At 64.4% G+C, this 10,536-nt stretch overlaps 1 protein-coding gene across 1 annotated transcript; it reads right to left on the reverse strand.

The window, feature by feature from the left end:
* Positions 1-1,467: 1,467 nt before the first annotated feature.
* On the reverse strand, positions 1,468-9,667 carry RASD2 (RASD family, member 2). Its single transcript, XM_004675701.2, has 3 exons — positions 9,557-9,667; positions 5,191-5,470; positions 1,468-2,324 (listed from the first exon to the last, which is right to left on the reverse strand). Exons 2-3 carry the CDS (start codon positions 5,459-5,461, stop codon positions 1,795-1,797), a joined length of 801 nt encoding a protein of 266 aa, XP_004675758.1. The 5' UTR covers positions 5,462-5,470; positions 9,557-9,667; the 3' UTR covers positions 1,468-1,794.
* Positions 9,668-10,536: the final 869 nt, after the last annotated feature.

The following is a 10,536-nucleotide window of genomic DNA, read 5'->3' on the forward strand; positions in this document are numbered from 1 at the left end:
ACAACCCACTTTAATTGGTAGTATACAGAGCTCCGGGGCAAGGGGGCTTGACCAGGTGAGCCCAGGCCTCGCACCTGTCCTGGCCCAGGTGCTGGTCTGCTTGGAGGGTTCGGGCTGCAGCAGGGTGGGGTGGGGGCACAGAAGCGGGATCAGAGCAGCGTCTCTGAGCGGCAGGCACCGGGCGTGGGGTCTGCAGAGCACGTGTGTATCCGTGTTCACATGTGCATACATGTGTGACCTGGGCGCCATGTGAACAGAATCTCCAGGAGCCTCCAAGACGATGGCAGGAGAGGGTGGGAAGAGGACGCCTCAGTGCCGAAGGTCCCGGGGCTGGGGAAGCGTCGGAGCAGAGGCAGGCCATGGCCCGAAAGCCCAGCCCCAGCCCTGCTCTGCCACTCACAGACTTGCTGTGTGACCTGAGGCAAGTTACTTACCCTCTCTGGGTAAAAGTTTCACTAAACAATCGCTGAGGTTGCTTATGGCCCTAAACTTCGATATTTTTAAAGAGATTAAATTATAAAAACGCTTTTGTTAAGAGTGAATGACAAGGCCTTTGGTCTATAGGTTCAAATCCCACCGAGCCTGGCACCCAGCCCACCGGGTCCCAGGCACGAGGGACACCCCCATGGGGAGCTTTTCTCCCCCACCTCTCCCGGGCTCAGCACTGGCTCCCAGCTGTTCCTGCCACCTCCCATCAGCTCCGTGAGCAGAGGGCGGTGGGGCGGCAGGGGCAGGCCGAGGGCGGGGGTCAGGACAGCAGCCCGAGCTGGGGCGGGCCCAGCCTTGGGGCGTAAAGTGCATGCTCACCCTCTGTGTGTCCTAGCGCACAGTGGGCACCCGGCAGGTACCAGCACAGTGGAGGACAGCGGGGTCCGGGGGAGCTCCGCCCTGAACTAACTGGGGCGGGCGGGGCCAGGGCTGGGGGGTCGCCTTCCCCTTGGTCTCCTCTGCCCCCCGGCGGGCAGTGTCCAGCCGCGTCTGAGAGCAGGAAGACGGTGACCCCAGCAGGGACGGCGGATCTGACAGGGGCGGGGGCCCGGCTGGAGAGGGGTCACGAGGCTCTTACAGTACGACGATCTCCATTTCTACAGCTACACACGACGGGGAAACAGCAGAAACGACAAAGCATAAGCTGCACACGAGAGGAGCCGGGCGGAGGCCGGGAAGCAGGGGGCGTGGGCCACGGGGACGTGGTCGGGGGGGGTGGTCGTGGCCCCTTCCAACACAGCCCCCCTGGCTCCCCGGGACAGCGGGAGGCCCCTGGGGGCGGCGGTAGAAACAGCTGAACCGGGAGCAAGCATTTGAGGACGGGGAAGGACCGCGACCTCCCAGCTCCCACCTAACCCAGGCTGGGCGCCACGCCAGGCCGCAGGGCTCCGGCCCCTCTGCGCGGACAGCCTGGCTTCGGCCTGTCACTGTCCCGGGAGGCTCCGTCGGCTGCAGGGGTCCTGGCGCCCCCCCCCCCCCCCAGGAGTCAGCGTTTCTCGCAGCTACAGCTAGGAAGGGACCCTGTCCCTCCTCAGGCCAGATGTCTCCCAACCTCGCCTCCGGCCCTGCGGAGAGCTCCCCCCACCCCAGGAGGAGCTGAAACCTGGAGGAGCCGCAGTGGTGGGGGCGGAATGAGGGGAGGCTGGCAGGAGGGCGGGCGGCGGTCTGGGCAGAGGCTGGGGTCCAGCAGTCTGGCGCCACAGGTCTTGGAACAAGACGCCGTTGGGGTGTGTCGGGGGGCGCGAGCAGCGGGCCCAGCCCCCCCGGTAAGGCACTGCCCACGCCCCACCCCTGCGCCCCTCCCGCTCACTGGATGGTGCATTTGTCCCGCTCGCGGGCCTGGCCCTCCCGGAGGACCTTGGCCTTGATGTACTTGAGGTCACTGTTGACACTGGGGCGGCGGGCGAAGGGCGACACCATGCCGTAGGCATCGGCGTCCTTGACACGGCGCATGCAGAAGGGCCGGGGGTGGAAGGCGTCGCCGTACTGCACGGAGATCTTGCGGTGCAGCGCGGGGCTCATCTCGTGCGGCAGCTTGGCCATGCTGAACAGCACGTAGAACATCTCGTCCACGTTGGTGTTCTTCTTGGCCGACACCTCGAAGTAGGCGCAGTTCTCGTCCCCCGACACCAGCAGCTCGGCCTCGGTGGTGGCCACCTGCCGGCACAGCTCGCCGTGGTCATTCTTGTTGCCGCAGATGACCATGGGCAGCTCCGCCGCCTCCTTGGTCTTGTTCTTCAGACAGGACTTGACCTCCAGGATCTGCTTCTGCAGGCGCTTGACCTCGTCGAAGGATTCCCGGTTGTCCAGGCTGAACACCAGGATGAAGACGTCGCCTGCGGGGAGAGAGGGCCGGGTGGGGAGTCTGCGGGCTGCTCTGAGCTGCCCCCCGAGCTGACAGTAGGGTGCAGCGAGCCCTCCCTGAGGTCCAAGGCCCGCAGGCCCGCAGCGGCTCTGTGGAGGGGTGGCTAGTGCTCCCCCCATTCTGAAGCAGGAGGCCGAGGCCAGGGGGTTCAGGGATGGGGCCACCGGCCCACATGGGGTGGAGCCCAGTTCCAGGATAATTAATTCACCCCTCGTTTCCCTGCAGCGCTAGAGACTGGCTTGCCAACGAGTGCCTACTGCAGTGGAATAACAATATGCACAGTGTCCATGACCTGTGTCCTCCGCACACGTCCCCCTGGATGCACGGCAGTGGCCCAGCCGCTGGCGGTGTGGGGGGCAGGGGAGGCCTCGGCCCTCGGCGGGGGCCTCCTCCATTACTCACCACGCAGCTGGGGCGGTGCACTTTCTCCCTCCGTCCCCTGCAGGTGAAGTGCTGCCTGGGGGGGTGACTTGGAGCGGGGCAGGGGACCACGGACAGTGGCCCCAGCTCAGTGGCCTCTGAGGTCACGTGGCCATGTGGACACATCCTGGTGCAGCCCACGGGGCCAGGTGCTCCAGGCCCATTTCTCTCCAGTGACGCTTCGCAAAACCTCTGTGAGGAACCTCCCCTGCCTTCGCGCTACAGGTGAGCAGCCGCGTCTCAGCACAGGCAAGCCAGCGCCGGGATCGTGTGGCCCAGGGCTGTCCCCAGCCGGCCAGCGCCCGGCACCCGGCAGGTCCCGAGCAGATCAGGGGTGGGGAGTATAGACAGGCTTCCGAGGCCCGCCTGTGTCTCTCCAACCTGCTGCACCTGTTGAGACAGGTGCTGAATCTGACCTGAGCTGGGCCACGTGGAGGGGGTGGGCGGCAGGGCAGGTGGGAGAGGGCCAGAGCCTCCACCCCAAGGACAGGTCCGAATTCCTCCATCACACTCTGGTTGAAAGCACTTTCCTGACTTTGGCTTAAGCCCTTAAGAGCCTGCGGTGAGCTATAGGGACCCCTCTTTCAGAGACGAGAAATCGGAGCCCAGAGGCGTCTGGAGAGGAGACTCAGAGCTTGTTTGTGCTGCCTCTGCCCCTGGGCCCCCAAGAACATCCCCCATTCATCACCCAGCTCCGGCACAGGTGTGCTCTGAGCCGGGAGCTCTGGGCCGAGGGCGGCCTGCCCGGGGCCTCGTCTCCCAGACCCCAGCACACAGCTGTCCGCAGGCTGGCGGGCTTGGGTGCAGGGAGGGGCTGACGCGGGAGCTGGCCAGGCTGGTTACTGCTTCAACGCAGGCTGCCGGGACCCTGTCCTGCTGGGTAAATCCTGGGCCTCCAGTGACCCAGTGGTCCTGACGTTTTCAAACGCAAGACTGCGGATGCCGCGCTCCGGGGAGGGCGCTGGCAGCTGGAAGGAGCGTGCTGGCGGCGGAGTTAACGGCTTTCAGAATTTCCTGCATGCCAGCGCCAGGCTGGAGGATGAGGCATGGGTGGGTGCGTGAGAAAAGCCAGCAGGCAGATGTGCTCAGAATGATAGGCGACTCGGGCAGAGACAGACAAAAGCCCCCTCTGTGACGAGCGCACAAGTCAGGCATCGGCGTGTCTGGGGCGGGCGAGGCTTGTCTCGTCAGCTTTTGGGGTGGCCCCTGCCGGGAAGGGGCAAGAGCCTGGCATTGGGGGCGGGGGTGCAGCGGGCATCTTGGCCTTACCTATGTGCTTGAAGGAGGGTGTGTCTGTGTGTGATTTGTGCACTAAAACTGATTTTGGAACACACATGCGGCCCCTTCTCCACCTCCCCGCTGGTCCATCTGATGTTGCCTTATTTGTGGGTCCCCAAGACGGACAGCAGGCATCCGGCAGTGGCCACCTTGGACTGGAGCACCCCGCCCCCGCCCCCAGCACATCCCTGAGGGGCTCCGTGCTCTCCCCTGCCTCAGCACACCCCTGAAGGCAGAATCTGGGCGGCCTGCCGGCTGCAGCAGCAGCACAGGGGGCTCCCAGCTCCACCTCGGACCCCACTATTCACTGAGCACGTATCAGCTGCGCGTCAGACACCTTCCGAATATTAACGCGCTTCATTCCCGCGTTGACCTGCGGGAGGGGAGTTGATGTGACGCCAAGTTAGATGGGAAGACTGAGATGTAGAGAGATAAAGACACAGAGGTACTGAGCCGGGAACAGCAGAACCAGGCACACGCCAGGCCAGGCCAGCTCCAGGGCCCGGGCAGTGGGCAGGCACCAGGTAGTGTGAATGGCTTCAGGCCTGCTGAGTCCCTGCCACCTCTCTTGCCCTCCCCACCGCTCCCAGCAGGGCCGAGAGGCCACAGGAGACTAACAGCAGGCCAGAGTGCTATAGCGCCTGCAGCAACGTGACCTCTGGGCCTTGACCTTTCCCCGCTTGTACAATGGAGGCAAACAGCTGTCTCCTGGGTTCGTTGTAAGGATTAAACAAACCCATGCCTCGCTGGAAGAACGGGCCGGCACATGCCTGCTATTATTTCCAGCCCCTGAGCTCAGGTCCCTCACCTTCCCTCTGGCTGATGGCCACCCCATATCCTGCCCTGACTTCTCTGAGAGGTAGCAAAGGCCGAAGTCAGCAGAACCTGACTGGCCAGAGGCCCCAGGGCGCCGCTGGGTCACCTCCCAGAGGAGGCAGCAACCCCCACACCCCTCTGTGCCCCTCGGGAAGGCGTGCCAGCGGCTGGGAGAAGTCCGCCCAGCCTGGGCACCGTGGAACCTGGGTCCCAGGCGCAGCGTCCACTGGGACCGCCCGGCCGCACCTCTCTGACCTCAGGGCCCAGGCTTCTCATCGAGCTCGCCCGCCCACGTCTGCAGCCTCGGCCCGCCTGGCACCCACCTGTGAGGATGGACAGCCTGCGCATGGCCGGGAAGGGGTGGTTGCCGGACGTGTCGAGGATGTCCAGCTGGTACATGTCGCCGCGGATGTTGTAGACCTTGCGGTGGAAGTCCTCGATGGTGGGCGTGTACTGGTCCTCGAAGCGCCCGTTGAGGAAGCGGGACACGATGGAGCTCTTGCCCACGCGCGAGGCGCCCAGCACCACCATGCGGTAGGAGTTCTTGGCCGGCACGCTGAGCGTGCAGTTGCCGCTGGACAAGGTCTTCATCATGGCTCGGGGCTGGCGGACAGAGGGCGGAAGCAGGCGTCAGGGCCCGGCCCCGCCCTGGCCGGGGGCCTCTGTCCAGGTCCCGGCTTCTGCCCGCAGACTGGCACCAGGGACTCTCTAGGGCCTGGACTTCTGCCCACTCAGTCCCCAGCACCCCCTTGGTCTCTCCTCCGTGCACCTGCTCACCTCACCTTCCTCCTCCCGTGCCCCAGATCAGGGCTGCAGGGTAGGGGTATCCCTGTGCCGCTTGCTCATGACTGCTCCTGGCCTGACTCCTGGGGGTCATTTCTCTCCTCTACGCCTCGGCTCAAGGCTCGCGATGTTGTCCAGGGCAAGCGAGACCTCAGCATCTGGCTCAGAACTGAGCTCTCCCCAGTCCACCCCCTGCCTCCCCAGGAGCCTGGCTCTGACTTCTAGCTTTCTCCTTTAATGATAAATTGTACTTCGCTAGATTTAAATTTTAAGTTGCTATTTTTTTTTAAGGATTTATTTATGTATACAGTACTGGGGTACAGGCCAGGGGTGGGGGGTGAGAGGATTCAGCAGAGACAGAGTGGGGAGCAGAACAGGCAGATCCACTGAAATACGCTGCTGAGGGGAGCGCGTGGCAAGACAGGAGAGGTCAGCTGCGCCCTGTGGGTCACTCCCTGGCCCGGGATCAGACTCGTACAGCGGTGGCTGAGACAGCTTCATAGTGCTGCACTTTAACCTGTTGCACCGCCAGGAGGGCTCCTAAAATTTTGGGTTTTAAAGGCACTCAAGAGAAGATGGAAATGTATAGTCAAAGGACTTCAGTTTAAAAAACGAAAATGCAAAGACAAGTCAGAGTGGGAAAAATTCTTTTTTCAGCCACAGTGACTTAGTGAAAAGACTTCCGGTTTGAGGATATAAAGAACTCTTAAAGCTTACAAATAAGATCTCATGAAAATTGGACACAGGTTTGGTGTTTGTTTTCTGACTGACGCGCCACTCCTTTACAGCCTCGTTAGTGCCCTGAGCTTAAAGCCGGCCCTCAGCTCTCCTGAGCAGAGGTGCCCCAGCCCGAGGCCGGCCCGACATCACCACTGTCCACGCCTCTGCAGCGATGCTGGGACGAGCGGTCCCTGCCCACCTCTGGACCCTGCCCCACAAGGGCACTCAGCACCCACGCCTGCTCGCCCTGCCCAGAGCTGCTGGGCAGTCCCGAAACGCCTTCTGGAAAAGCCCTGATGGGCAGCATGTGTCCACCCACACGGCCAGGCCCCAGAACTCGATGACCTCAGTGGATGAACTGCCCGGGGCACATGCACAGGCCATGCTGAAGCTGGGCCTGGAGCCACCAGGACAATGACCACCCACCCAGCCCACACCGGTGCCAAGCATTGTGCTGAGTGTAGGGACAGAAGGGCTGGCACCGATTCTGCATCACGCGTGCCAGCGAGCTCTGGGGCAGGGGCCCTCGGCAGGCAGGTGGAGGGACCCCAACTTACAGAGGAGGAAGTTGAGGCAGAGACGTTTAGTAACTGGCCTGTTGCAGGGCCCAGCAAGCAGCCCCACGCTGTGGCCTCTGGCCCCCACCACCCTGCAAGGGGCCTACAAGCGTCCCCATTTCACAAAGACCTGACCCACACAGTTATTAGGGAGCCAGGACCTCGCCCCCTGCCCTGGGCACGCCTGGCGCTGTCTTGGACTTTACCCACAGGACCTCAGTGCCAGCCACACAGCAGGTGCTCAGTAAGTGCTGCAGGGATGAGTGGAGTCTGCTCTCGAGCCTCCTCCCTCCACCCCTCCCCTGCCTGGCTGGCCCAGGGCGGCTGAGGTCTCGGTGCCCTGCGTGTGCCTGTGGGTGGGCAGTGGGGAGTGACGGTAGCAAGACCAGCAGTCGGGTCCCTCCTGGTCTCCTCCAGGGCTGGGCGAAACAGCCTCGGTCTCCAGTGGAGAAAAGCGAGCGGAGGGCTCGCCGTAAGCCCCCTCCCCGAGACCCTCTCAGGTGCTGTGGTGGTGACCTCTGTCAAGACATCGAGGGAAGGGGGCCCAGGGACATCAGCCTCCATCGTTGCCCGTCCCGGTCTCTAGCCGAGAGTTCCTGGCACAGATGTGCCAAGGGCCCCAAGGAAGTCAGAGAGAGGAGGGAAGGAGCCAGGGGCCAGGAAGGGGTGACATGGTCTCCTGTCGGGAGACATCTGTCTTCACATGGCTCCAGCCACGTGGGGCTGTGTGTGGTGCAGACACCTAGACGCCAGGTGACAGCGGCTCCCTGGGCTCCGCCTCCCGCCCCCTCGCCTTCCCTCCCGTCTGCCCCCAGAGGCCCCGTGCGCAGCGCTGGGCAGGCAGGTGCTCTCCACTGCTGCTGCTCGCCTCTCCACCCTCAGCCAGACTGAGCACATGCTGGAGACCCAGGAGGGGCCCCCGGGCAGCAAAGGGCCCTTCGATTCTGGTCCTGTGACTCTTGGCTGCCCCCACCCCGGGGAGGTGGACAACCCCAAAGCAGAGGTGAGGCCCCTCCTGGGGCAGCAGGAGCCACCGAGGCAGGGCAGGCTGCGCGGCCTGCCCCCTGCCAATGGCTTCACCGAGGGAAGGGCCACCACGGACCAGGGGCTGACGGGGACACTGAGGCTCGAGAAGTGGAGTCCCCAGCCCCGGCTGCTGCCCATGGCTGGCCAGCTCAGGCTCAAGGCACATGCCCAAAGCCTGAGCTCTACCTTGATAAAAGCCCGCCTGGGGCCAGAATCAGCCTTTTCTTTCTTCTTCTTTTTTTTTTTTTTCAAAACAGTGTCTGACTCAGTGAGGCCTCAGCAGCAGAGGCGGGAATGAAATGACCCCTGAGGCCTATTATCCTCACTCCCTCTCCACCCTCCAGGCAGCTGGGGGTGGAAACCCCAAAGCCAGGCCAGCTCCCAGCAAATGTGTCTGCAGGTTCACCTGCCCCCCCCATCCCCCAGCCCCTCCCTGGGGCTTGCCTGGAAGACAGAGGGTCAGCCGGGCAGGACAGCAGGACAGGAGTTGGGCCTCCCACCTCCATGGGAGAGCGCTGGACCCTGCCCACTGCGCCTGGCACCCCCTGCCCCATGCCCACACAGTGCATCAGTGCACACCGCAGCCTCTCTGGACACCCATATTCAGGGCCCCAATCCCCACGGAGGGACCCTGGGGGCTTTGGGAAGCCAACCTCACCCTCCTGGCATGTCAGGTGGGAACAAGCAGGCAGGCACCAGCCTTGGGCAGGGCAGCGCTGCCCTGGTGCCTGGGGCTGGCGGGGGGGAGGGGTGTGGGGGGGGTGCTGGTCCCTATCTATGAGCAGAAACAAGCCCAAAGTGGCCCCGAAGGCCTGGTGCGAAGTCCGGAGGCTTCTGCCCCGCATCCAGCGGGCCCCTTTCTCTGTGGCACGTCCTCTTGCCTGCCAAGGGGCCAGGTGGGGCAGGGCTGGAGTGTAGGCAGAGGTCTTGGGGGCCGTAAGATGCCAGGGGAGCAGCCTGAATCCTGGGGACCCGTCCCAGCCTGGCCTACCTCCCCTGGGGCCCTGGACAACATCCTTCATTATTCTCCCAGGGATGGGGCGAAGGCAAGAGAGGTCAAAGAGGGCCCCTGAGAGAGAGCTGGGGACCCTCTGGACAAGTGAGGGCATAACACCTTCCTGAGAGGGGAGACACCCTGGAAACACCAACCCAGAAAGCAGCTCTAGGAATTCTGGAAGAGGAACGGGCTCCTCCATGTGGTCCCTGATCAGCGGAAGTCCTCACCAGGCTGGGGGGGTGTTGGGGGGGAGTTCGCCAACAGGTCCCATCCCAGCCCCACCCCCACTCAGGTGCACAGGCCGCAGCTGGCTCAGGAGAGGGCTGGAGGGTTTGGGGGCAGGTAAGCAGCTGTCCTTCCCGGCCTCAGTTTCTTAACACTGAAATGGGTTTTGACCAGATTTGGACCGCCGAGCTCCCAGGGCGCTGTTAGAAGCGCTTTGCTGGGTCTTTCCTTCCTGGGGTACCCAAGCGCTGGTGCCAGCCTGACAGCGCCGAGGCAGGTTTACGTTTACCTAGCCATGTCGCGCTTCCCCAAGCCTCCACCCGGTCTTCCCGCCTTCCCCCACTTCACCAAGGTCCCCAGTTCTGTTGGGGAGTCTCCTACCTGTGAATGACGCGCGAGCCCTCTGGAGCGACTCGGAGGACTGCCTGGAAGCGCGGGGAGGTGCGGGGACCCGCTTGCCTCTCCGGCCGAAGCCGCCGAGCCTTCCAGAGTCTGCGGCGGATCCTGGGTCACTGCGCCGGCCTTCTCCTCTGCGCGGCTCGGGGCGCCTGGCTGGGCGCGGCCAGGCGAGGGAGAACGGGAAGCCGGTGCCCCATGGGTGGGTTCTGACGGCTCGGTGGGGCCTGGGCGCCGGGCGGGCTCCGGCTCACCGCCGCCGGCCCTGCCCTGCCCCGACCCGGGGGACTCCTGCTGAGCCAGGTGCCCGAAGCGCGGGGACGTCGGATCCCGGGGCCCTGCCTCGGGCTCCGGAGGTGGGGAGAGGGCGTAGGGGCGACTCGGGGGCTTAAAGAAGGTCCTTGAAGACTCCCGGAGAGTCTTTGGAGGTGACTGTGTGTGCGTGTCCCGGGAGGACGAACCCACCCTGGCCACCTATGCTACCTTATCAGCCCTCCCCAAAGGGGTGCTGGGTGGACGTGGGGGCTTCCCGGCTCGGCGGAGGCCTCCTCCGTTACCGGTGCTCTGCAGCGCTCCCGGAACCCGAGGGAAGGCCCCTTCTCCCCGCGAAGCGACGCCAGCAGCTGAAGGAAGCGCAGGGCGCTCTGCTCCGCGCGCGTGTGGGAGGGGGCCTTGAACGCCGCCCCTAGGCTTCGCAGCTCCGATTTAGGATTGAAGAGGTTCCTCCTCCCACTTCACCTCTTCCGACCCCAGATGAGGCGAACTTTCTGGGGGGCGCTAGCTCCTCCCTTCTCCCCTCTCCCGCAGGCGATCGCCCCCTTCCCCCTGCGCGCGAGGTCAGTGGTCCCTCGGCAGAGCGCGCGGACCCCTGGCCCCCGAAGGCGGTCCCAGCGACGGGAGCCCAGATCATGCCCGGGCGCCCTCTGCGAGCCTCCCTCCGGGACGCATCGCGCGGCGCCCACCCG

Source organism: Condylura cristata, unplaced genomic scaffold (genome assembly GCF_000260355.1).
Source record: "Condylura cristata isolate star-nosed mole 26May11 unplaced genomic scaffold, ConCri1.0 scaffold00004, whole genome shotgun sequence".
NCBI classification, from domain to species: domain Eukaryota; kingdom Metazoa; phylum Chordata; class Mammalia; order Eulipotyphla; family Talpidae; genus Condylura; species Condylura cristata.

Bases quoted from the DNA above. Each gene is read 5' to 3' on its own strand.
- RASD2 (XM_004675701.2), bottom strand. From the start codon at position 5,461: ATGATGAAGACCTTGTCCAGCGGCAACTGCACGCTCAGCGTGCCGGCC. The intron at 2,325-5,190 runs GTGGGTGCCAGG...CTCTCCCCGCAG, and splicing joins CAGGCTGTCCATCCTCACAG to GCGACGTCTTCATCCTGGTG.